General features: G+C 34.7%; 4 protein-coding genes across 7 annotated transcripts; 3 read left to right on the plus strand and 1 right to left on the minus strand.

Moving 5' to 3' along the window:
• Positions 1–3,554: 3,554 nt before the first annotated feature.
• Positions 3,555–8,543, plus strand: LOC123194740 (VIN3-like protein 2). Of its 3 annotated transcripts, none has more exons than XM_044608116.1 (5): positions 3,555–3,840; positions 4,021–4,049; positions 5,259–5,937; positions 6,537–6,847; positions 7,159–8,543. In XM_044608116.1, exons 3-5 carry the CDS (start codon positions 5,291–5,293, stop codon positions 8,346–8,348), a joined length of 2,148 nt encoding a protein of 715 aa, XP_044464051.1. In that variant the 5' UTR covers positions 3,555–3,840; positions 4,021–4,049; positions 5,259–5,290; the 3' UTR covers positions 8,349–8,543. The 3 variants fall into 3 exon arrangements, with proteins under 3 accessions (XP_044464051.1, XP_044464052.1, XP_044464050.1); XM_044608115.1 differs by having other exon boundaries at positions 3,557–3,840; positions 4,021–4,114; XM_044608117.1 differs by lacking the exon at positions 4,021–4,049.
• A 573-nt stretch (positions 8,544–9,116) lies between these two features.
• On the plus strand, positions 9,117–10,640 carry LOC123194979 (pentatricopeptide repeat-containing protein At5g66520-like). Its single transcript, XM_044608498.1, has one exon. It carries the CDS (start codon positions 9,117–9,119, stop codon positions 10,638–10,640), a length of 1,524 nt encoding a protein of 507 aa, XP_044464433.1.
• An 807-nt stretch (positions 10,641–11,447) lies between these two features.
• Positions 11,448–12,777, plus strand: LOC123195089 (ribulose bisphosphate carboxylase small subunit, chloroplastic 3-like). Its single transcript, XM_044608684.1, has 3 exons — positions 11,448–11,786; positions 11,916–12,047; positions 12,224–12,777. The coding sequence occupies exons 1-3, from the start codon at positions 11,640–11,642 to the stop codon at positions 12,449–12,451; spliced, it is 507 nt and encodes a 168-aa protein (XP_044464619.1). The 5' UTR covers positions 11,448–11,639; the 3' UTR covers positions 12,452–12,777.
• Positions 12,778–15,438: 2,661 nt separating this feature from the next.
• LOC123195190 (U4/U6.U5 small nuclear ribonucleoprotein 27 kDa protein) lies at positions 15,439–25,990 on the minus strand. 2 transcript variants are annotated; one of them, XM_044608838.1, is made up of 2 exons: positions 25,125–25,990; positions 15,439–15,887 (listed from the first exon to the last, which is right to left on the minus strand). In XM_044608838.1, exon 1 carries the CDS (start codon positions 25,750–25,752, stop codon positions 25,150–25,152), a length of 603 nt encoding a protein of 200 aa, XP_044464773.1. In that variant the 5' UTR covers positions 25,753–25,990; the 3' UTR covers positions 15,439–15,887; positions 25,125–25,149. The 2 variants fall into 2 exon arrangements, with proteins under 2 accessions (XP_044464773.1, XP_044464772.1); XM_044608837.1 differs by having other exon boundaries at positions 25,129–25,983.
• Between the last annotated feature and the right edge of the window lie 1,326 nt (positions 25,991–27,316).

Here is a 27,316-nt window from a genome sequence, read left to right on the forward strand (position 1 = left end):
GTCTACAATATTTCAACACGTGAGAACTGTCACCACTTTTGATAGGATCACTCAACACTAAGATAATTTTATTATCATTGCACATGTCTTCATTCGTTGTAGTGTTGATATTATAGAAGTTTCTAGTATGACCACTTAATGTGTACATAGAGTTTTCACAATCAGTTGTTTGATTCCCTTGTCACAATTCCACAATTTTAAGGACATGTTATTTGTACTATCATATAAATAAACAACATATGAATTGAATAATAATACTTTTTTTTATTAATGATTAATATAAAATTACATCCATAAATGCCAAATTTGATTGGTTATAAGACACCTACTCTAACACATGGGGGAATGAGCATAGTCTTAGTATGAACAGATGTTTCTAACTATTGTTTAGAGTAGGTCAATCTCGGTTAGACTTTTAACAATCAATTTATCTTATTGCACCACACCCAAATAGGTGTCACATTAAAGTGAATGAGTGTTCGTGTCTTTAAAACTCTAGGCCTTTGAAATTCTGGAGCCATGAAAATTGACATGAACAGATTGCATAAAGAGGACTTTAACAGTTAAAATTTGCACTGTGAACAGGCGTCATACTCTTATGAACGGTCGTCACTAATTATTTGAATTTAAACCCTTTGACCTTGACTTTGACCACAAATGATGACGCTAAATGTGAAGCCTTCTTGTCAGTCTTCTTACTTCTGGATGAATGATCATCACTCGAAGCTTTGACTTTTTCTCGCATTGACTCTATTCAAAACACAGTAACTTCTTCCTTGTTAGTGGTTATAATAGGTCATGAATAGGGGTGATAATGGGGAAAGAATCTCAATCCCTGTCTTCATCCTTGTTCCCACAGAGGATATTAATTCCCATCCTCATTGTAAGGATGACAAAGATTTTTTATTTCCTTCTCGCAAAAAAAATCTCCTCCTTGTCTTTGTGGAGAAAAATTTTCTTCATGTATCTTTTAAACGCAACATAAATATATTAAATAACAATCTATCATGGAGAAATTAAAGCACGATGTGTTGGATAAATTTTATAAATTGCATGTGAGTTTTTTAAATATTACATAAATTAAATCAAATGATTGAGACATTATCATCCAGGTTGTTTTTAGTTATGATTAATAGTAATTAAACCTCTTTAAAATTTTGTTATTTAAATAAGTTTATAAATTTAGAAAAATTAATTAAAAAATAAAAAAATAAAATAACATAAATATTTTACCTATTAATGGTTAAATATCATTTAGTAATTTTTAAATTAGATTTAAAATAAATAATTAAATAATTCAAATGATGATGACTTACCAATTTATATAGGTCTATTATTTTTTTTTATAATTTATATATATAATAATATTATTTTATAATATAATATGAATTATACTATAAAATAAAGATTTCAACGGTTCAGAATTACAGAGGAAATTTTTTCATTGGTGCGAATATTTTAATAACTTATTTCGCTTACAACCTTTTTTTATAGGTACGGCGAGGTAGCTAACCAAGGTTTGTACCTATAAGCTATTTTGACAATGTTTTCAGGTTATAACCAGTTGTCAAATTTTAATATATAAATAAATAAATAAATGCATAGAATGGAATTGAAATTCAAAATATTTACGTAGCCTACTCTCAATACCATTTGCCAACCGTCAAATTTGAAAAATCAAAATCTATGGTATCAAAATACAATAATATTTAATATAGAGTAATGTTATGCTTAATTAAGAATTAAAATAATTATTTTATTATAATATAATTAAATATTATTTTATTATTAATTAAATATAATTTATTTACATAATAATATTTATTTAAATATTTAATAATATATTTAAAAATCGAAATATATATAATTTTATTATTTAATAATTTTTTTTAGATAGAGTACAATTGAGAATACCCACCTCTCTAGTAATACCATGCAAACTAAGTTTTTTAAGTAATTTATTTTTATAAATTTATTAATATTATTAGAATTTAATCGTATTAGTATACATGAATAAGTCAAAAAAAGTTAGTAATGCATTATTATTCATCATTTAAATCTTGGACACTGTATTAATACATATATAATAAATATTTTTATTCTTTTAAACTTGGTCAAATCTACACAAATTGGTCAAATCTACGCTAATTTTTCAAACATTACCAAACAAATGTGCAAACACACCAACTAAATAATATGAATTTAACTTATAATAAATTTTAATTTAATTATTAGTAATGATATGTTATCATATGATTTAATTTAATTTAATTTTTAATTTAAAATTACTTAATTATATATTTTTATTGGTATCTCAAATTAATATTCATTTTTTAAGTACAAATAACATTATTGAAAGAAAATGAGTAAAATACTATAAATAAAATTATGTGTATTTATAACGAGTGCCAATTTAGTATCAATTACGATTAATAATTTTAAATTAAAAATAAAATAATACGTAATTATATAACAATACATTATAATTGATAGTGATTATAAGTGGCATATTCCAATCCAACTCAGCATGATTATAAAATCACTATTGCCTCTTTACACATGAACTGAACCTACATGACACCACCAAACGATACATAAATTTAGTATTCAAGCATACTCTCGTTGGGTTGTTAACACGTAAATCAAATCGACACAAAAATCTGTAAGAATGAACAATTGAAACATTATCTGATTTGCTTGTTTACCATAACCAGCCCATGGATGTCACGCAAAATATTATTAGCATAATTGATTGATAAACTATTACAAAGTAATAATAATAAACCAAGTATGTCCACCAAAATTTATTATTCAAACATAATAATCTCAAATAACAAACCCTCTTAATTAAGATATATCTAAATTGCTATCAAAGATTAGTGTTGTAATCAATTCAAAACCCTAATAATAGTGTCAGGGGTTGAGTTTGGATTAATTAAACATAAATCAAGCTCCGACTTATCTAGCTTGAGCCTAAGATAAGAACGATTAGCTTCAATTTGGTTTAAGTTCAACTAAAAAATCACAATCAAATCTAATGAATATGATTTTAAAGATATAAATATAATATTTTAAATTTTAAAAATTTATTAATATTATATTCAAATTGAACAGTAAACTTACAAAGCCAAACAACAATAAAATCAAATTTGAGAGCCAAAATCATGTTGCCCGAGCTTAACCTTGATTCAATAATTTTGAGAATAAATAATAAAATAATAAAATTATATGTATATATTTTTATTTTTTATAAAAAATATAAAAAATATAATATTATATAATTAAATAAATTTAAATTAAAAATAAATTAATAATAATATATTATCCCTATATCAAAATTATATATAAAAAAATATATTCATCACCGTAATAAAATGAATAAAATGAAAGCAGCATATTACTTGTTGTACCAAAAGTTGTATTGTCAACGGAGAAAAGGGTGAAAGAGAAGATGACATGCAGCCGCATTAGTTAATTGTTATAGCTTTTGTTGAGGCTCCTCATCATCCAATTATACAAAGACATCGCTATTTTATTTTTATATAATATCTATAATTTTTCTTACTTTTTTCTTTTTCTATAAAAATCTTTCTCTTTCTTCCTCTTTTTCTATCTCTTAACAACACAACATTGAACGAGTCCTCGAATCTTCCTGTCACTAATGCTTCGGGTCCTGAAAAACAAATCCCCATATCCCACAGGACCCATCAAGCGCCATTAACGTCGCACAATTGCTTAATTTTTTTTTTTCGCAATTTATTTATAATTTTCAACCAAGAAAAATAACACCAACGTCATGGATTCTCTTATCGCTTCAGAATTTCAACTCTGCTTTTTTTGGTATTTGTTGTTATTGTTATTCTTTTCTTTTTTCAATTTCTCTCATTTTTTATTTTCTCGTTTACATCGAATTATTTTTTTTTGTTCATGTGGGTTTGTTTTGTCGTCTGATTTAGTGTTGTTTTTTAACTGTTTGGTTGTTTTGTTGATGGGTTCTTAATCTTATTGTCTGCTTTGCAGGTTTTGATGATAAAGCTTGAATTTTGATGGTAATGTGGTAGCCTGAGTTGTTATTATTCAGCTACTATGTCTATGGATTCTTCCTCTTTTGAGGGTACTCATATTCTTACATTTTATTTTTTTCGATTTATTGGTATGATTTTTTTATGGTTAAATTTCATCTGGCTTTTGGTTTTCATGGTCTAATTTAGGGGATTTATCCCAATTTTCATGGTTGAATTTTGAGGGATTATTTCACCAAGGTATTGAATGTTAGTCGTGCTTTTGGTTTGTTGATGGGCTAAATCTTGAATCTTCGATGGAATTTTGATTCGTATGATAGTAATTTTGATGCAATATCCTTTCGGGAGATTCGATGTAGTGGTTCTTGATCAGTGTTTCTGTGAATTTGTGGGTTATGGGAAAAAAAAAAAGATTTTAACTATTTTTTTTAATGTTGTTTTAATCTTGATTCGGTGCCTTTTTTAGATGCTGAGTTTGAGATCACGGTTTCCTTTGTGCTATTGAATAATATAATATGGTGGCGTGTAAAAGTATACTTTGATGGGTGAATTTCTGTGATGTTAGCTGTACTGAATTTGATTTCATAATGCTAGTGATGTCTTCTCCATATTATGTGGATCCTTGTGGGAACTGGGAAGCATGTAGGTGGAGCTGGATCAGATTCAAATGCAGTTGTGTATTTCCATAAATCAGGACGTGTACATTAGGCTTCTTTACCTACTTTGATTGGAGCAACCTGCATACATTATTGGATGCGGTTGGAATGTCTTTGTTAATGCAATCCAACCATTAGTTTTTAAGTTTTTGCTGACTTTTCAGTTGGACTTAGTTTTATTGCTAATTTTTTAGTATAATGAACAGATTTTGCTGGAGCTTTTTAAATGAGACTTACAATTGGCTGCTATTGAATATGGTTTGACTGTAGTTTGGATTTCATGTCAGTTGGTTAAGTGTCCGCAGTTGTAATATCATTTAGTTTCTGGTTTATCCCTGTTGACATGTCAAATATATGTGGTCATAGACATCATCTTAATTTGATAGAGATAGAGACAGTAATATCATTAGTTCTAGATCTTCGAGGATTTTATGCCAACTTTAATTGTATTTCAACATTACAATGTTTTTTGGCAGGACATGATGCCTTTGCTTCTTTTTCATTTTCTTTTCCTTTTTTGTTCAAATTCTGTTGGGATTTGTGATGAGTTAGTTACCCTTTTCCCTTTCTTTGGCCCTAGGAGTTGCAGCTGATTCATCAAGATGCAGTAAGATGAGTATGGAGGAGAAGAGGGAACTAGTTTATGAATTATCGAAGCGATCACATGTTGCCTCTGAACTGCTACAGACATGGACCCGTCAGGAGATTTTACAGATCCTATGTGCAGAGTTGGGAAAAGAGAGGAAATATACTGGCTTGACTAAGTTGAAAATCATAGAAAACCTTCTGAAACTTGTTTCTGAAAAGAATTCAGGGGAACGTGAGGTGAAAACTGAGGCTGAGCTTCTGTCTTCTCCTTTTTCCTCTCAGAGAGCATCCAAAAAGCAGAGGAAAATTGAAAACCCTTCTCGGCTCCCTGTTCCAGTGAATGAACCTGCTATCAACACTGGTGGCAATGACATAGTTAATGCTATATATTGTAAGAACTCGGCTTGCAGGGCTACCTTAAGAGTAGAAGATGCATTTTGCAAGCGGTGTTCATGCTGTATCTGCCATCAGTATGATGACAATAAGGACCCTAGCCTGTGGTTAACTTGCAGCACAGAACCTCCATTTGAAGGGGAGTCATGTGGCATGTCTTGCCATTTGGAGTGTGCCCTGAAAAATGAAAGATCTGGAATTGGAAAAGGTAGATGCTTTCCGGGACTTGATGGGAGCTTTTATTGTGTGTCATGCGGAAAAGTAAATGATTTACTTGGGTAAATGCTTCATACACTATGATCTTAGTTGTTTATGTTTGTCACAATTATTATTACTCAGTGTGTTTGATGTTGATATTTCCTTGAGACAGGAAACTGCAACTATTATGGTGTTTTGATTTGGCAGAAAGCAATTTAAATTAGTCAAATCATTAGTAGAATTTTAATATTGTGAAATTTATGTTTACTTCAATATGCATGTGGCATGCACTACTAAATTGTTTGCAATGCTACATTCTCATAAGCATTCTGTTGCCAGTCACTAGAGATGAGTTTGTTTCCCTTTTTTGTCCGAAGTTACTTTTTCACTTTCGTTCTTTCATTAGAAAACCTATGTTCTGCCTTCAATTATTGCATAGTAGTTGAAATGATGGTAACCTCTTTCTTCTGATTTAAATTAATCGGCCCCAATGGTATCTGCTTGATGTCATACAGTGAAAATGACATTGTTTTAAATATGGTCTCACACTATTTTTTTATTTTATTTTTTCAAAATTACCATATAAAACATGATGATTACCTTTAATGACACTTCTCGTTTCCGCAAACAAAAGCTTAAAGTTTAAACTCACTGGGATTGGTTTCTTACATTTGTTTAGATGCTGGAGAAAACAACTTATGGTGGCAAAGGATACTAGACGAGTGGACATACTGTGTTATCGAGTCTCCTTGGGCCAGAAACTTCTTCATGGGACTGACAAGTATCAAAGTCTCTCTAAGATTGTAGATGATGCTATCAAGATGCTTGAAGCTGAAGTGGGTCCATTAACTGGTCTACCTGTCAAGATGGGTAGGGGTATTGTCAACAGGCTTTCTTCAGGGCCGGAAATTCAGAAACTCTGTGCTTCTGCTTTGCAGTCATTGGAGGAAATGATTTCCAACACCATCTTGCCCAATCCTGCAAGAAAAGGTAATTTTTGTTGTGTTGTATATTTTTCTCAACAGCATCATCACTAAATTTACTCTGACCCCGATAAAGGGATTCTGAATGACAAACAGATGGCAGGTATATGAAATTTTAAGTTTTGCTTAAATTTTTAAATAATCATATTAAAAACAAAGACTTTTCAGTTATCTCATCTTCTTGTCACACACATAGCTTGCTTAATCATTGAATGATGGAGAATCCAAGAGGTTGTTGCTAATAAAACATTGTAAATTAGTCATTATTATTAGTTTTTCACCACATTGATGCCCATAAATCTTTCATCTCTTTTTTAGATTCAAATTTGATTGTTCCCAACATGGTTAGAGTGGAAGATGTTCATGCAACATCCCTTACTGTCGTATTGGGTTCAGAAGATCCTTCCCCCGTGATTAATATTTCTTACAGCTTATGGCATCGCAAGGCTCACGAAGACTATCCAGTTAGGCCTACTTGTACATTGTTTTCACCAAACCCGAGGTTTGCTGTCACAGGACTTACTCCAGCTACAGATTATCAGTTCAAAGTTGTTTCCTTAGTTGGTACAAAAGAGTTGGGTAAATGTGAAGTTTGGTTCTCAACTGACAGTACCAGGGCTGATGTAACGAACCCAATAACGGAAAGAAGTCACAGCCCAGCTACAAACTATAGCAGTCTTTCTAATTCATCATCTGTAGAAGACGAAACCAATAACGTCACTCTGGCCAGGGACCAAAATGATGATCGAGTGGACAATTACTTTACTTACTGCAAGGACACTGATAAAGTAGCTTCTGCTCATATATCCGATGAAGCTGTTGACTGTGATGTTCTGGTTGAAGGAGCAACCCCGCCAGATGCAGTTTCTCTGTTGGAAGAAGAGCGTGCCATCAATATAGATGGCTCTATGCCTAATTCTGATGTCCGAAAGCTTGAGAACAAGCATCTTCCAAAGGGCCAATTCATTGAGGAGATGAGTACTGATAATGGGTTAGATAATCCAGTGCCAACTGGCATGGAATGTGTGCCATATGTAGGTACTTCAGAAGCTAGCTTGCCGATTACACCCTGCAAGATAGAAATACTCAAGGATGGACAGGGAAGGAATGCAAGGTCCAAATCAAGCAACGAGGATATGGAAAATAGGATCGGCAAAGGAGACGAGCCCCAAGATAACAGCACATCAAAAAAGAGAAGTGCTGAAAGGAAAGAAAAGGAGTGTACTGTGAACGGTGCTTCAGACAGAGATTTTGAGCACTGTGTGAAGGTGATCAGATGGCTAGAGTGTGAGGGACATATAGAAAGGAACTTTAGGCAGAAATTCTTGACTTGGTACAGCTTGAGAGCAACCTCACAGGAGGTAAGGATTGTAAAAGTGTTTATTGATACCTTTGTTGGAGATCCAGCATCTCTTGCAGAGCAACTTGTGGATACCTTTTCAGATTGCATCTCAAGCAAGAGATCCTCAGTTGTGCCTGCTGGATTCTGCATGAAGCTTTGGCATTGATTATCTTTATCTGATAAAATTAGTTCTCAGCCAGCATAACCCACTTAGGGTGCTCATAGCATAATTCTTTAGACCCTTTAACATTGACAATTATCGTCATCATTTAAATTTATCAGTAGGATTTGCCATTCTTATGATGTTGTAAGAATGTTAGAATTTATTTCTTCTACAATACAGTTCTCTCCTATTCGTTTATATTTTCCAATTTGACCATGGGATCACTGACTGTTTCTTGCTGGAAAAAAAATTATTAGTTGCTATTATTATTTATTTTTCATCAAAATATGAGCTCATTATGAATGGCAAAACAATGCTGCAATGTTTTGAATGTGGATTTTCCTGGACAGAAACAAATTACTGCTAATTGAATCAAGAAAAGGCAACAAGTTCTTGTTGATTTCATTGGCTATTTTATGCCAAATTTATTCTTCTCTTGACATGTTTACAACAATACAAGTGACGTTAAACAGAAAAAAATAATGTTTCTAAAAAATCTTTCTTATTTGCTTATTGACGTATTTACAGAAGAGAAAATAAGAGGTCGATCAATTTATTGAGGTTGAACATATACGGTCAAGTTAGAAGTCTTAATCCGATATAAAGATTTTATTTGAATGATAGATGTGACGGGTTTATTTAAGGTTTCATAATATATAAGGTAGAGGCAGGGGTTTGGCAGTTGGAAAAACTGTTAATGTCATGAGCAAATTGTTGTTCAAACCCAAATCATGTCCTCCAATACTTACTTTACTCCAAAAATGTACAAACATGAACCAACTGAAACAAATCCATGCACAGACAATCACAAATGGTATCTCTCGTTTCACCTTCATAACCAGCAAAATCTTAGCTTTTTGCGCCCTATCACCACATGCTAGTGATTTACACTATGCGCAGACTCTTTTCAATCGTATTCCAACACCCCATGTCTTTGATTTCAATTCCATGATACGGGGTTTTTTGCAAAGCTCAAAACCTGAAATGGGTCTCTTTGTTTACAGAAAAATGTTAAGTCTTGGCATTGCACCAAATGCTAGAACTTTCACGGTTTTAGCTAAGGCTTGTTTTTCTTTATTTTTGCTTGATATGGTTCATGTTCATGTGCTTAAATTGGGACATATTTGTGACGTTTTTGTTACTAGTTCTGTTGTAAGTATGTACGCTAATTTTGGATTAATGGATAAAGCTTGTGCTGTGTTTGATGCTAATTTGAACAGGAATGTGGCTTGTTGGACTAGTTTGATTAGTGGGTATTGTGGTAATGGTTTTGTTTCTGAAGCGCGCGAAGTGTTTGATTCAATGCCTGAGAGAAATGATGTTGCTTGTAGTGCAATGGTTTCTGGGTATGTGAAAAACCATTGTTTTAATGAGGCAATTGGGTTGTTTCAGGAGTTGAAGAGTTTTGATAATGTGAAGCTTAATGCGTCTCTTTTGGTCAGTGTTCTTAATGCTTGTGCAGTTGTAGGTGCATTTAGAGAAGGGAAATGGGTCCATGATTTTGTAGATAAAAATCATTTTGAGTATGAACTTGAGTTGGGAACTGCATTTATCGACTTCTATGCAAAGTGTGGGTGCATTGAGAATGCTTGTGAAATTTTCAATAAGATGGTGTATAGAGATGTAATGACTTGGAGTGTGATGATATTAGGGCTGGCCATGCACGGGATGAATGATGCAGGACTTGAACTTTTCCAGGAGATGGAAAAAAGGGGACCTAAACCTAATGCTGTGACTTTTGTTGGAGTTCTTACTGTGTGTAATCATCAAACATTGGTTAGTGAAGCATGGCGGTTATTCAGTCGGATGTGTAAAGTTTATGGAATTCATCCTCTGATTGAGCATTATGGGTGCATGGTTGATCTATTGGTTCGAGCTGGACTAGTTAAGGAGGCTGAGATATTGATAAAGAGTATGCCAATGGAACCTGATGGAGCTATATGGGGATCATTGCTACATGGATGTGTAATGCGTGGTCAAATTGACTTAGTTGAGCGGGTGGGAAGGCTTGTGATTGAGTTAGAGCCACAACACGGTGGACGGTATGTCCTTCTAGCCAACATCTATGCCTCTATGGGTTGCTGGGAAGATGTGATAAGACTCAGGAAACTGATGAAAGATAGGGAAGTAGTCACAGTTTCTGCTTGGAGCTTCATTGAGGTTGATGGGGTTTTTCATAAGTTTGTAGTTGATGATAAATCTCATTCTCATCGGGCAGACATCTACAAAACATTGAATTTACTGAGAAAGGAACTTGAAGGTTTCTCTGTTGCAAATGTTGCACTATTAAGTTGAGAGAAGCATTCTCATTTGGAAATGCCTTTACACAACATCCAATTCACCTGTCCGTTGGTAGCATGTCATCTTACCCTGTTTTTCTTGTGGTGAGGCTAGTCATTCTCGGCCTCTGGAAAAAAAAGGAGCTTAACAATTTTGTGTTGGATTTTGCATGTATGTGCAAATTTTCGAAGCATCTATCAAACAGGAACAATTGAGTATTATATTGCCGCTTGTAGCATAGTCGGTTGATCATGTCCTATGAGTATGTTGTCTTCATTTACACTGATCCTGTTGGAAGGATGCTCCTTATTCTATTTGGCCAGCAGAATCTTACCGAAGGGTTATAAGAATTTTGGCAATAGATTCTCAGTAACTTCAAGAAAGTTACCAGCTATATAGACTGCAAACTTGGCATCTGAACGTTGAACAAAACATTTTCCACTTGGCATGCAATGGACATCCAACCATTTTCGAAACAAATACCTATGGCCACATCCACCCAATTTTAATATTCAAGCACTCAGAAAAGCCAACGGAGTCACCCTTTGTGTTAATTCAACCGTTCCACTGATGTCCTTAGCCAGGTAAGCATTTTCTCGTCGAGAAGAAAATTTGGGGACAAAAAAGTGCGCTTGCATCAGGCAAATGAAGATATATTGCAAGAGATGTCTTGATTTGGCCCACTGGAGAGCTGGATGCATGTGAGTGGAGGAATATTTTTTTATTGTAAGAGGAGAAAAAAGTAAAAACCAGTAGCCGGTGATGAAACCAAAGCGAAAGAGCTTTAGTAAATGCTCCATTGCATTGTGCAATTTGTCTTTAATTATTGTTTTCTGATATCTCCCTTACGTCACTTCACAAACATCTAAGCCAACCCCTTGTGTCTTTATCTTGAACCGTTTCATTGCCTTCAAAACTAAAATATTCAATATTGATCTGATCTTCTACCACCATCTTTCCTGCTCTCTCTGTTTTTATCATCAATCTTGTTCTTGAAACACACTGAAGAAGAAGATGTCTACCAGCTTCTTATCAAATCCAGTTGCTGCATCTGGCTATATTGGCCTCAAACCCAACTCAAATACTTTGTTTCCTGTCATGGAGACTATTGCATGGAGGAGGAAAACCACCTCAAATGGTTCAAAAACTACATGCATGAAGGTAAGTGACTTGATTAGTTAATAATTTGTGACTACTCATCAAGGTTTTCATATATATCACTATGGTCACTGATCAATTTTATTTTTTCTGGTTTTTGTGCCATGTGTGGTGTTGTGCATTGTTTAATAGACGTGGAATCCGATCAATAACAAAAAGTATGAGGCCCTCTCCTACCTCCCTCCTCTTTCAGATGACTCAATAGCAAAGGAGGTTGATTTCATGCTCAAAAAAGGATGGATTCCATGCCTTGAATTTGATGAGGTAAGCCACACAAAACAACAGATGCCATCCCGTTGTAGTAGTTACCCGTTGTAGGAACTACTCAATCTCAGTCATAAGCAAACTAATCTTAATCATGCTCTTGAATTTAATGTTGTCAAACCACTGAACTTGTATTGTTATTGGCCTTTATTTTTCTTGTATAAAATTTTGGTTAGGTGGGACATGTGCACAGGGAGAATAGTAGGATGCCAGGATACTATGACGGGAGATATTGGACCCTGTGGAAATTGCCAATGTTTGGCTGCAACGACTCATCTCAAGTTCTGAATGAAATCCATGAGTGCAAAAAGACATACCCAAATGCTTATATTCGTTGTTTGGCATTTGACAATCAGAAACATGTTCAGCGCATGGCCTTTGTCATTCAAAAACCTGCCCACTGAAATTTCTGTTGTCTGCTTTGCTGTTATGTGATAAAACAAGTTAAATGGTTCAAGAGTCTTTTGAGTGTGGCTTTTGTTTGGTGGAGAAACTTTTGTTTTAAATAATCAATCAATCAAAATGATGTGACTGGTCTTGTTACGAGCCCACAGTTTAAAGTTTCATTTCTGTGGGCAGCTTATGGGAATGCCAGTGGTTTTACTTCTAGTTGGTACTTGTACCTTTCTCGGGCTTTGATTTTTCTTTTATTTGGCCAATCAGACTGTAATTTTGTGTTATCATAAATTGTTATTTTAATATGAAGGTTCTTCCTCAACATTATCAATTATTTTACAGGCTGTCTATGCCCTGGGTAGTAAATATTGGAACGGGAAAAAAACAATATATAAATTATATTAATATGATAATAAAAAATATTTTTATAAAAAAATATTTTTAAAATTTATATACAGAAAAAATGGAAAATAGAATATATATAATATATAGTTAATAATATATTTATAAAAGTATGATAATATGATAATAATTTTACAACCTTTTATGAATATTTTATTAAAAATTAATATAGTAATTTAAATATAAAATATTTAATTAATTATTAAATATAATATAATATAATATATAATTAAAATTTTTTATATAATAAGTAACGTATTAGTTAGTTGAGAAAAATAAATAAATTAATCGGTTTAGATTTTCAATTTCAAATTAGAGTGAATTTTTATATAGGTCATAAAAAAGGAAAACAAAAAATTAGAACTTAAAATTAAGAAATAAATGTTCTTGAGTTTTTTTAAATGATGTGATATTTTTGTAAATAATTAAAAATAAAAGAAATAATTTTATATTTTAAATTTAGTAAAAAATTAAAATATATAGCAAACGTAAAATATGGTGTATAATTTGTGTTTAATACTAGAAAGACTTAAAGTATGAATTTAATATGTTTAGGTTCAAAATTTTTTTTGAATATGTTTAATATGCGAATAACACGCGAGCGCAAATAATACGCATAGTGAGGGTCTATGCATGTAGGGTCACGCATGTTGTTAATTTCCTAAATATTAAAGGGGCAAGGACTATTTCCCATCCAAATTTTAGCCAATTCTGAAAAACACATTTGTGACATTATAAAAACTCAAACACTCACATAAGGGTTATTTTCTGTTAGAGACAAAAATAAAATTGTTATTTTACCATTAAACCCTAAAAATTTATATTATTTTCTCCTTTTAATTTAGAAAACTAACAATTCCCCCCTTAAATAATTAAACTTTGAAAAGTTACATTTTTCTCCTAAGGTTTTTCTTCCATCTCTGATGATCAGATGTTGTTCTCGCCATCAATCGACATTTCCATCATCTTTTTCTCTTACCATCGACATTTTCACCGAACCAGTTTCGTTGAATAAAGATGAATTATTTTTGTCCAACAAAGAGACAAAAACGATTCATTAGATAAAAATGGTTCGTTTTCATCCAATGAAATTGATCTAATGGGAATGTTGATGGTGGGAGAAGAAAATAGTATAAAAGTCGATCGATGGTGGGAACGACATTTAGTCATCGGAGATGGAACAAAAAACTCTAAAGAGAGAATACAACTTTTCAAAATTTAATTGTAAGGGGAATGGTTAGTTTTCTACATTAAAGAGAAAAATAATATAAATTTTTAGGATTTAGTAGTAAAATGATGATTTTACCTTTGTTTATAACAAAAATTAGCACATAAATAAGTGTTTGAGTTTTGAAAATATTACGAATGTATTTTTGAAAATAGACTAAAACTTAAGTGGAAAATAGTCCTATAACTATTAAAAGCAATGATTATTTCCCACCCTTGTTTCATCACCCAATGTTCGAAGAAACAAGGATTCCATCTAGACATGGCGATAGGTCATGTCGAACTAGCCTAAGTGTGATTCGTTTTGTTGGTGAGTCAGGCTCTATGGTGCACTACAATGCAAACCTTGTGGATCAGGTCAATTCACTAGATGAAGAGAACCTAAGGCACTGTCTAGGAACTTCTGGGCATGTTGTATCATGTTAGGCCTTGGTATGATCTACTATAATACTAAAATGTTACAGAAAAAAAAGGTTTAGATCATGTCATGAATCGGTCTGCCTTCTTGATGTGTTTAATTTCACCCTTTAAATTTAAAATTTGTAAGAAAATTATTATTATTTTATTAAACTATTAAAAATTTCAAAACTTTATTAAATATATTTTTTAGATTTAATTTATATGAATATTAATTAAAAATTATAAAATAAATAAATAAATTTACACAGTTGCTTGCGACATTCATCATAGACTTATAAAATTGAATCATTCACATTAGTCGATGCGATTCACAACTGAAATCTGGGATTGAAATCGCACTAATGTTGGTGCAACTTGTGACAGAAATTCCAACCAAGTCAACCTACCTTCTTGAGCAAGCCCCAAATAGCACCCAAAACAAAGATAAACCTAAACACCTGAGAAGCCTCACTATCGAGACAAATGATACCAAAACACAACAAAAAGCCAGGAAACCGAGAAATAGTAGGGTTAAACGGGCCGAACGAAGGTGAGGCACACGGACATAAAAATTGAAAACAGACGAAATGATAGCAGGAAAGAAAGTTGGATTGAAACAAAGGTAATGACCGAACAAAACAGGAAAAAAAATACAAGAAAAGTTAGCAGTCGAGTAGGTGGAAACGGGTGAGGGGACCATGCAGGTTGATTGGAGAAGGGTGGTGGGACACTGGTTGATATGCAGGTAGATTTAAGGGTGGTGGAGTGGGCTGGAGGGGAGGTCGAATGGGGAAAGGGGTAGCGATAGGTTGTTTGGGCTGCCATGAAACTTCATTATGAGGTAGAGAAAGCAAAATGTTTCCCCCGAAACTAATACATGTCTGATGCATTCTTCCAGTCTATTGCCTTTACCTGCAGAATTACTAGTAGTGTATGCACTAGAGAAAACCAACAGCAACAGGATTAATTTGGTCCATGAAGCCCTGCAGTAGCAGGTAATATTGGATACAGCTTCAACCTTGTCTACAGCTGTTGATTGAATACAGCCAATACATATCAGATAGAAGAATGGAGTTTCTCCTATCTCTTCCTAAAAACAGAATAATTTGTTCCAGCAAGATACGCTGAAGTTCTCAGTTACAGATTCAAGACCAGAAAATGCACTTTGCTGAACCATTACAAAGATGGCCAATGAACCCACACAACAAGAGCGATCACTGAAACTGTATCTAAATTCAGTCATTTGCTTGCTCAAGTATTAGTAAAACCAACTTGATCATACCAGCGTAAAATGAAAGGCTTGTCTCAATGGTCCAATATTACACATCAAGAATTACTCAATTAAAATGTCATAAGGTTCATTTTTCTGTCAGGTTTCAGGAATCCATGTCCCCAGCTTGTTCAACTTGTGCATACCTGAATATAACATAAAACTGATAATTATAATATACTCATTTCACAATACAGAGTGAAAAAAAGTAATATACTCCTTTCACAATCCAGAGTATAAAAAAGACCATATAATTGACTCTCTGAATACTTGCTTTGTTTTAATAATTTATACATCAAAGGCAAAATCAAAATGTGGAAAATCTGTTGTACAGCAACAATTAACATATAATTGGAGTTTGTTTTTACTTCAATTTTTTATAGTAATCAGTCAAACGTGCAGTATATGCAAATATCATACATCTAAACAGCTTCCAAGATACGTCAACATCAATTAAAACCAAAAATAATGAACTGCCTTCAATATGACTATGTTAGATATCACTATCAGCATTCGAAACTAAAGTAGAGGGATAAAACTCATTAAATAAGGAAAGAAAAGGAGGGGGTGGAAGGAACTATGGACTACATTCATAAATATATCTGTTTAGTTAACAATGAAGGATCATAGATATCAATGACTGAAAATGGTGATAAATAATATGGATCATCTTGGTCTTGTTACAAGGTTAAATGTAATTACAATCATGTTCTACAAAAAGTTATTCAGAGGTAAATATATATGGTATTTTACATGGTGTAATTGAGACTAAATGGTTTTTATGTATTTACATATATGTATGCCTCTCTATGCACATGTTTGCACTTTGCAGACTCACAGTAACAAATTCAAAAAGGCTTGAGTTCTAGCACAAAATCCATCTCCCCCAGCTCAGTTCAATTTTGGCCTCATAACCAAAATCAACCTTGGTATGCAGACTATAACATTGTTAACTTCCAATAACCAATTTGACAATTTTCCAATGAGTAAAAAGGGAAGTGCTCATAATATGTGAAAATGGTAGAACTTGAACAATATATCGACATTGAAGATTATGATCATACAAAAGTATAGCTGTATCATAAAGGATAACTCATGAATTATAATTATGACAAAATATAGGATTTCAAGTTCATCAAGCCCATTAAATATTTTACATCACTGTCTGCCAAAATCATTTGTTGAGCAACCAAAATATGTAATTACATTAGAGTAAATTAATAAGTTCAATAATACACTGAAATCACCATTATTTTATCATTTACCACATATTTCCTACTGTACTCTTAAAAATTCAGATGAAAAGAACCTGAAAAATTCAAAAAGTCACCTGTTGACCCTATTACCTGGACTTTTCACCTTCAGGTTGGAGAATCGTTAAAAAAAGGTGAGAAAATTATGTGGGTAATACTGCCAAACAATTTATGGGAAAAACAATCTTTTTATTGCTGAGAAATGAAACAACTAAATGGATGCCCATTGTTGAAATATCTGTGGCAATATTATGTAAATAAGGAATACAGTGTAAAATAAGGAATAGGTAGACATCTTTCCTAAGTTAGAATAGAAGTAATCAATAGCTTTCTTAGATTAGCCAGATACAATTCCTATATAATATTGTACTTTTCTTCAAATTAATATAAGAAAATATTCTCTATTCATCTTTGTTCATATGGTATCAGAGCCTATATAAGGCTTCTAAAATTTTTCCGACATTCCTAACCGATTTCTTGACGATTCCAAGTCCTTCTTCAGCTATTTTCTCCAATAACCGTGCTTTTTTCCTTTTATGGTTATCATGCCTATACCATTGTGGTCAAAACTGTCTTGTTGACAAACCCCTAGAAGAAGTGTCTCCGTTCGCCGCCGCACGTGCCTCCACTTGTCGTTCGTTCTCTTGGTTGCTTTTGTTGCCAATCTCCTGTTCTGGTGACTATGCGATGACACCGCCGCTCCCATTGGACTCAAAAGAGGCCGACGAGTCTATCTATGGTAACCCCGCCATTATCGTATCCAAGAATCTGTTGCATGGGCCGATCGTTTTCTCCTCGAGTTGTGATCTCTGATCTATTGTTCTAGTGCCTATGGGACTACACTGTCAACACCATCCTTTTCAAACAACGCTGGTGAACCTTTTTTGATCAACCACGCTCCTGTTCATCATCTGTAGTCTCCATCATCACCGGAAAACAACTTCTACTGATTTTTTCCTTCCCTCTACGCTGTGTTCAATCTACCAGCCTCATCTCCAGGTGTTTTTCAACTTCTATCAATTTCTGGTTGATTTCTCCATGTTGTTCGGTTTAATAAGGCTTTTGAGAGCTCCAAATCCAATACGAATTTTTCATTCACTTCTTTCCTTATAATCACGACTGAGAAGTTGGTTGGCAACAGTAATTATGTTTTGTGGGCTACTTCTATTGAATTGTGGTGTATGAGACAAGGTATTGAGGACTATTTAATGACCAAAACTGCAGACATTAAATCTGATACAACTACCTGAATTAGAATTGATGCTACCTTGTGTAGTTTGTTATGTAATACTATTGACACTCAGCCTCAACCCATTTTCAAGGCTTATCGAACATGTTGTGAAATATAGACTCAAGTCAAGCTTCTCTATAGCAATGACATCTAACAATTATGCTCGGTGGTGTCTAATCTGGTTTACTTAAAATAATAGGGAATGAGTATGTCAAAGTTTCTTAGATTGATGACCTCTCTTAAAATTGAATTCAACTTACTTCTTCCTGTCGGTAAATCAGCTATAGAAGACTTGGCTCAACGGGATAAATTCTTTATGGCGTTGACTTTAGCTGCTATCAAGGCTAAAGGACTATTTCCCACCCAAGGTATGCTGCATTCTCAAGTTTCCCCCTTTAACTATGGAAATACCAAATATCTACCCATAGGCTGTTAAAAAAAACGGATTCAAGGGCAAAATCGTCATTTTATCTGTAATATTAACAATAAATTAAAATTTAATCCCCGTTTCACCCTCTGACCCCCAAAAACTAACCATTTCCCCCTAGGCCAAGTTTTGAAAAATAGCATTCCCCCCCCTAGGGTTTAGTTTTCAATCGCCGACACCAAATCCGGAGCCATCGCCGACGACGAAGCCTTCCCGACGCACCACCATGCTCCGACGACCTCTCTTCTCTCCTCTGGAACACCGATCGGCCTAGATCTGGCAAAGACGACGACTTGAAATTTGAAGAGCTTCGTCGTCTTCGTCTGGGAAGACGATCGTCGAACGTCTTCCCACATCTGGGCCGTCGAACGTCGTCGTCTTCGTCTTCCCAAGGTCGTCATCATCGTCTGGGAAGACGAAGAGCTTCGTCTCCCGACGAAGCTCTTCAAATTTCAGGTCGTCGTCTTTGCCAGATCTGGACCGATCGGCGTTCCAGAGGAGAGAAGAGAGGCCGTCGGAGCATGGTGGTCCGTCGAGAAGGCTTCGTCGTCGGCGATGGCTCCGGATTTGGCATCGGGGATTGAAAACTAAACCCTAGGGGGGGGAATGCCATTTTTCAAAACTTGGCCTAAGGGGAAATGGTTAGTTTTTAGGGGTTAGAGGGGGAAAAAGAGATTAAAGTTTAAGGCGTTAGGGTTCCGTTAAATTTAACTGCTCATGGGTGGGTATTTGGTATTTTCATAGTTAAAGGGGTGAAACTTGACAATGAAGCATACCTTGGGTGGGAAATAGTCCTTTGGCCTGCTATCAATCCTAAACTTGATTCTGCTCGGATCAAATTCTGGCCAGTGTTGTTATACTATCCCCTGATGAAGTCTTTGCTTGATTGCTCTGTGTGTCCTCTCCAGGTGTTGTAATAGGTTCCTCGAGTTTTTTTAGCCTTGACACATTTGCTCTTGCCTTTTAGACTCAACAAGGCGATTGTGGTGGTTGAGAAAATCAACCACGGTGTAACTATTGCCACAGACGGGGTCATACTAAAGAAAAATGCTATAAACTACATGGTCGTCCTCTTTTAGTAGCCAATGTTATTCAGACGGACCTCCCTGATTCCTTTGGCAATCAATCCCAACAATCCTTGACTTTTACAAGTGCTAATTATGAAAAATATCTTAAGTATCAAGCCTCTAAGCAATCTTCCTCAAATATTGCTACTGTAACCTACACCAATCACCCACACCAGTCACCCAGCAGTGTGCCTCACTCAGTCTTTTCTTCTCGGCCCATAGGTCCTTGATTTTGATGCTTCTGATCACATTTCTGGTAACCTTACTTTACCTTTCCATTGTACTAAATTTATGTCTCTACTTGCTGTTATATTAGCCAATGGATCCATAACCTGAACAAAGGCCATAGGTCATGCACATCCTCTTCTTTGTCTTTACACTCTGTTCTTTATCTACTTGACTATCATTTTAATCTTGTTTCTATTAGTAAACTCACTTGTTCTTTAAACTATGTCATTACCTCACTAATGACTCTTTTGTTATACAAGACCACAGTACGGGTCGGACGATTAGCGCAGGACATGAGTCACAGAGTCTCTACCGTTTACATTTGCCACCTGCTTCTATAACCTGCATGATTACTAATACTCCGATACTTCTTCACAATTGTCTCGGACACCTTAGTATCTCCAAACTACAAAAGATGATACTTGGTCTTTCTTTTTTGTCGTCTCTTCAGTGTGCGTCATGTCAATTTGAAAAACATTCTCGAAAATCTTTTTCAAAGTGAGTCGATAATCGGGCTACATCCCCTTTTAAGTTAATTCATTCTAATGTCTGGGAATCTAGTAGAGTCACGTTTGTTTTAGAGTTTTAATATTTTGTTACGTTCATTGATGATTATTTCCGTTGCACTTGATTGTTTTTAATGAAAAGTCAATCTAAGTTATTTTCTATTTTTGAATCCTTTTGTGCTGAGATAAAAACATAATTTTCCACTATTACATGTAACTTTTGTAATGATAATGCTTATGAATACTTTTTTGCTCCCTTCACCAAATTCATGTCTTCTTAGGGTATTTTACATCAATCCTCTTGTGTTTATACCCCTCAGTAAAATAAGGTTGCGGAACGTAAGAATCGACATCTCATCAAGACTGACCTGACCTTTTTTATCCATAATAATGTTCCCTTTTGATTTTGGTCAGATGCAGTCCTCATGCCTGTTTTCTGATAAATCGGATGTCTTCAGTTTTACAACATAAAAAGCCTCAATCTATTTTATATCCTGAACAACCCTTGTATTCTCTTTCCCCTCGTGTCTTTGGATGCACTTGTTTGTTTTATCCATGACTTATCTCCTGGTCATGACAATTTAACCGCTTGTGCTTTCAAATGTATATTTCTTGGTTATTCCCGTCTCTAGAAAGATTATTGGTGTTATTCTCCTAACACACGTCGATATTATCTTTGTGCTTTCAGATGCAGTCCTCATGCCTGTTTTCTGATAAATCAGATGTCTTCTTCAGTTTTACAACATAAAAAGCCTCAATCTATTTTATATCTTGAACAACCCCTGTATTCTCTTTCCCCTCGTGTCTTTGGATGCACTTGTTTGTTTTATCCATGACTTATCTCTTGGTCATGACAATTTAACCGCTTGTGTTTTCAAATGTATATTTCTTGGTTATTCCCGTCTCTAGAAAGATTATTGGTGTTATTCTCCTAACACACGTCGATATTATCTTTCTGCTGACATTACCTTTTTTGAGTCCTTTCTTTACTTTTCTTCTTTGTTAGATGATCAACCTATTACGGAAATCCTGTTGTTACCATCTATTGTCCCTTTACCTAGGTCACCTTCTGAGTCTGCCTCTACGTCTCCCTTTTCTCCTCCCACTGAGAAACCCTCTTCTTTGCCTGGTACCGATATTGTTCATCATCTTGCAGGTGACGTTGTTGGTGAGTTTGTATCTGAGACTCCTGTGCACCCAATTCCTACTCTAGACTCCTCCACTACTACGGTCCTACCTCCTACTACTCAGTTTTCTATTGTCATTTGCAAAGATATGCGTTCCACTCGAAATCTTCATCCCATCTATAATTTTCTTAGTTATCATTGGTTATTGTTACCTTTTTATGCCTTTATGTCTACTTTATCTTCTGTTTCTGTTCCTAACACTATTCGTAAGACACTCTCTGATCCCAGGTGGCAACAAGCAATAGTTAGATGTCTACTTTGCATGCCAATGGTACTTGGGAATTGGTTTTTCTATCTCCTGGACACTTCACTATTGGTTGTCAATGGACATATACTGTTAAAGTTGGACCAGATGATAAGGTTGACAGATTGAAAGCTTGTTTAATTGTCAAGAGTTACACTCAGACATTTGGCTTAGACTATTATGAAACATTCTCTCCTGTGGCTAAGATGTCGTCTGTTCGCCTCTTTCTATCTATGGCTGTTATTCGGTAATGGTCATTATATCAGTTGGATATTAAGAATACTTTTCTTCATGGTGAACTACAAAAGGAGATTTATATGAAGCAACCACTTAGCTTTGTTGCTCAAGGGGAGTCCAAATTGGTATGTAAACTTTGTCGTTCTTTGTATGGCTTGAAACAGTTTCCTTGTGTCTAGTTTAGTCATTTCAGCATGGTGATTCAAGAGTTTGGCATGCAGAGGAGCAAGTCTGATCATTCTGTAATCCATAGACATACCTTACAAGGACAATTCATTTATATGGTTGTTAACGTGGATGATATTGTTATAATAGGAAGTCATCAAAGCGACATTGAGCAATTAAAACAACATCTATTCAGACACTTTTAAACTAAGGATCTGGAGCCACTTAAGTATTTTCTTGGCATAGAAGTTGCACAATCTAAGTTTGGAATTGTTATCTCTCAAAGGAAGTATATTCTAGATATTATGGAAGAAACAGAGATGTTAGATTGCAAATTTATAGACTCTCCCATGGATCCTATATTAAACTCTTACCTGGACAGGGGGAACCCTTAACAGACCCTGAGAGATATTGAAGGTTGGTTGGTAAACTCAATTATCTCACCATTACACGACTTGACCTTTTGTTTTTAGTCAGTGTTGTCAGTTAGTTTCTCTAGTCTCCATGTGACCATTATTGGGATACAGTTATTTGGATTCTACGGTATACTCCATGAAAAGGTCTACTCCATAGGAATAAGGGTCATACACAAGTTATTGGATATTTAGATGCTGATTAGACAAGTTCCCCATCAGACAAACGATCTACTTCTAGGTATTGTATACTCATTGGAGGAAATCTCATATCATGGAAAAATAAGAAACAAGATGTTGTGGCTAGATCAAGTGTAAAAACAGAGTATTGTACTATGACTTTAATTACCCGTGAATTTGTCTGGTTAAAGCAATTAATTCACAAGTTGAAATTTGCAAATATATCACAAATGTCATTGCATTGTGATAACCAGGTTGCACTACACATTTCTTCCAATCCAGTTTTTTATGAAAGGACAAAACACATAGAAATTGATTATCATTTTGTTCGTGAGAAGATTATGTTTGAAAATATTACCACAAGTCATGTCAGTTCAAACGATCAATTTGCTGACATTCTTACTAAATCTCTCCGAGATCCTCAAATTAATTATATTTGTAACAAGTTTGACGCATATGACTTATATGCTCCAGCTTGAGGGAAGTGTTAAAATATTTATGGTAATATTATGTAAATAAGGTTGCACTACACATTTCTTCCAATCCAGTTTTTCATGAAAGGACAAAACACATAGAAATTGATTGTCATTTTGTTCATGAGAAGATTATGTCCGACAACATTACTACAAGTCATGTCAGTTCAAACGATCAGTTTGTTGACATTCTCACTAAATCTCTCCAAGGTCCTCAAATTAATTATATTTGTAACAAGTTTGACGCATATGACTTATATGCTCCAGTTTGAGGGGAAGTGTTGAAATATCAGTGGTAATATTATGTAAATAAAGAATACCTAGATACCTTTCCTAAGAATAGAAGTAATTAATAGTTTTCCTAAATTAGTCAGATACAATTCTTATATAATGTTGTACTTTTCTTTGAATTAACATAAAAAATAATTCTTTATTCATCTCTGTTCATACCCATGATCAACATCTATACACAAATTTCATGTCACATAGCCTGGCAAATCTATACTAAGCACTTAAACTCATGTGAAACCCCCAGAAAGTTTTAAACCACTCCACGACATAAAATTCATTTCTAAAAAACCGACAAAGATTTTCACAAAGCTTTGGACTTTCATTCTTTAACAGTTTAAAAAAGATGGAGAGCAGGGGAAGGGAAACAATGATTAAACGAGAGATCAAAGTGTATCAAACAGGCCCAACACAATAATTGCCTATGACAAATTTATTAAATCACTCACAAATAATACAGTGCATATCTACAAAACTCTAGGTCATTGTCCAAGATCAACAGGATTTTGGCCTTAGGATTTACCTATAACAAATAGAAAAGTAATTTAACTAATTCAGTCTCAGTTCCCTTCTGTGCAACTCTATAACCCTATTTTAGGTTAAATCATGCAAACTTTTGGCAGAATTTTATGGACTTGGCTGGCAGTAATTGATTCAGAAATTTTATTAAAGTAGAAGAAAACATGCTAAAGTGCACATATTAGCTAGAATATAAAGTACACTTATCACAAGAATCTCTCTCAATCTATAATGTCCAACAGGATTATTAATTTATTAATTGTATTCCTTTAAGACAAATGAGTTTTCTATAAGTCGGTGAAACAACATTCTTTTATTATTAGACATTAGGGGTAAGAGACTGCAGGTCACTCTATAGAACTAAACCACTAAATCCTAATAATATATAATAAACTCTATATCTTTTACTCATTCAAACTAAATGTGATTCACCAAGACAAATCGGTGAAACCTCCATTTCCAATATCCTCTATGTCAAACCTTTAGTCCAAAATTCAAGTAAAGAAATCTCTTTCAAGCAAAATCAAAATGGTAACACTGATTATCAACACGGTTTGACAATTCACAAGCTACTTATTCAGAAATTATAGTCAACCTTCTCGCACAAAGTAAGCAAACAAAAACTGCAGTTATTTCAATTTCAATTAAAATTCATAACCAAAAGACCAAAAAAGCAGAAAAACTACAAACAAACCCAAGCAAACATTCCTATAACTTAAAGCTAAAAGATCCGCCTGACAAACAGCTATACTATTCAAATTGATGCAAAGAAAAACAGAGTAATTTGTGAAAAACACGTTCCAACCAATTCACCACATTCAATTCGATCAACTCTATAGATAAAATTAGTAAAAAATAACTCTATTCTAAGGCTAAATTAACCTCTAAATTAGGGGGGAAATAAAAATCCAAAGTAAACAAACCAAAAACTTAAACTCAGAATCTGAAAGATAAGCAAAGCTCACCCACCTCCTTGGAATAATGATCCTTCTATCGATTCCGCTCCATCGGCAATGGCCGATTAAATCCACCTCTTCTATTCATATACTGCCTCGGCTGGCGCTTTGTCACAGCCCTAACCCCACTCACATCAGCCCCCGGCACTGGCTTCCCTTTCGTCGAATCGAACCCAACTGGAATCCCTAACTTCTTCATCATCTCAATCTCATCTTCATCAACATCATTCATTCCATCGCCGCCATTATTACCATTGCTATTATTTTCACTGTCTTTCTTTAGCTGCTGCTCTTTCGCAATTTCGTCCACGAAATCAGACACCGCCTTCTGTTGGTCCTTATCGTCCCGGTGCCGCTTTCGTGGCTGTTCTGGAGAGGGCGTGCGGTGGCGGTGGCGATGAGAGCGGTCGGGGGATCGCTTGTGGCGTGAGCGAGTCCGGTCGGGAGTTCGTGAACGCGACCGCTTGCTTCGGGTTCTGTCTCTGTCTCGCTCACGGTCTCGTTCACGGTCACGGTCTTCTTTATCTCGCCGGCGTTCTCCGTCGCGGTCGCGGTCTCGGTCTCGATCCCTGTCGCGGTCACGGTGGTCGCGGTCGCGAGGGTGGTCACGTTCGCGAGGGCGGTCGCGGTCGCCCATTGGGAATTTGAATTACAGAAAGAGTGACTCAGCAGACTTGGGCAAGTTACGGCTATTTAAGTTTGGAGTAATACTATTTAATGCCTAAACACGAAAAAAGCATATGATCTTTTCTATGCCCATAATTTTATAGTTAATATAAAAACTTGAAACGGAAAGATTTTCGCGGCGTTTAGCGGGGATTTCCGAAGGGGTTTATAGCTAAATTAGGTGGGATGCGGGTTGACGAAATAACAAATTAAAATTTTAAGGTTGGGATGAGCATTTTATTGTAGAAATTAATTAAAATAGCCTAATTTAACTAACAATACTCAACCTCTTTTATCTATCTATATATATAAAAGATCCCAAATTAATACTTGTTTTATCTTTGTTACGAATTTTAAGAATGCTAGTTTTTAAAATTTTTTTCTCTAAAATTCAATTAAAAACCAAAGAAATTGGATAACAAATTCATCTTAATTAAAACAAGTAAGTATTTCATTATATTATTTATCATTTTGTTGGAAGAATTGAAACTGAAAATTTAAGATTTCTTAGGTAAGAGTGACAGTAAAATTATTTTTTATTTCAATTGTTATTGTTAATCTAAGGGATAAATATATTATTTATTAACCTTATTTATATGATTTTTAGATGGAGTTTGTGTAACATGGATTTAAAAACCGGACCGGACCGGAAGGTTGGACCGGCCGGACCGTGAACCGACACTGTAATCGGCTGTTATTAAGCTCAGAACCGTTTTAGGATTAAAATCGGGTTGGACCGCGGTCGAACCGCCAGTTCGCATCTGAACCGCGGTCCAACCCGGTCAAGGCGGTCCACTGGTTCAAAAGCTGCGTATGAGAAACAGTTTATATCAAGGTTTCCTCCTGTTACTTGCAATGCATGCAGACGCAAAGGGATTTGCTGCAGCCGACGACTTGCTCTGACGTCACAAGTTGAAACGGTCGTCGATTCATCTGTTGCCGATGGCCGTTTAAAGACGCCTGTCGACGACGACGAAGCTGTCGAGGGCTGTTGGTTTGCAGGCTCACAAGACAGTAGTAGCTTCACGGCTATATTGCAACCTTTCACGGCGACTTCTCAGTCTCAGACAGCGGCCGACGAGGACGAGTTCCGTTGCTGTTGTGACCGACGACTTCTCAGGCAACGACGGGAAGCTGGTGTGTTTCCTTCCAATGCTTTGAAACAGTATTTACATATATAAACCATGCTTGATTGAAACAGTATATATTGAAAGTTTGGAATGCTTGGAAAAAACTAATATTGAAATTAAGCTGGTGTGACTGCCTTGATTAAAGTGTCCTTGTGCTTTTGCCATTGCTATTTTTTGAATGCCTGGAAAGTTTTGGAATGCCTGGAAAATAACAATTCTTATTTTGAAAATATATAAATTAGTAAATATTAATTGATTTATTATTAATTTGTAATTTTATGTTACGAATTTGTAATTTTATTATGTATCTATATTGAATGTTTGAATTGAATGTATTTCATTCGTAACGTGGTTAGTTTCTAAGAATTTGAAAGTTGAATATCAATCTTTTGTGATACCCTATTT

Source organism: Mangifera indica, chromosome 13 (genome assembly GCF_011075055.1).
Source record: "Mangifera indica cultivar Alphonso chromosome 13, CATAS_Mindica_2.1, whole genome shotgun sequence".
Lineage (NCBI taxonomy): Eukaryota > Viridiplantae > Streptophyta > Magnoliopsida > Sapindales > Anacardiaceae > Mangifera > Mangifera indica.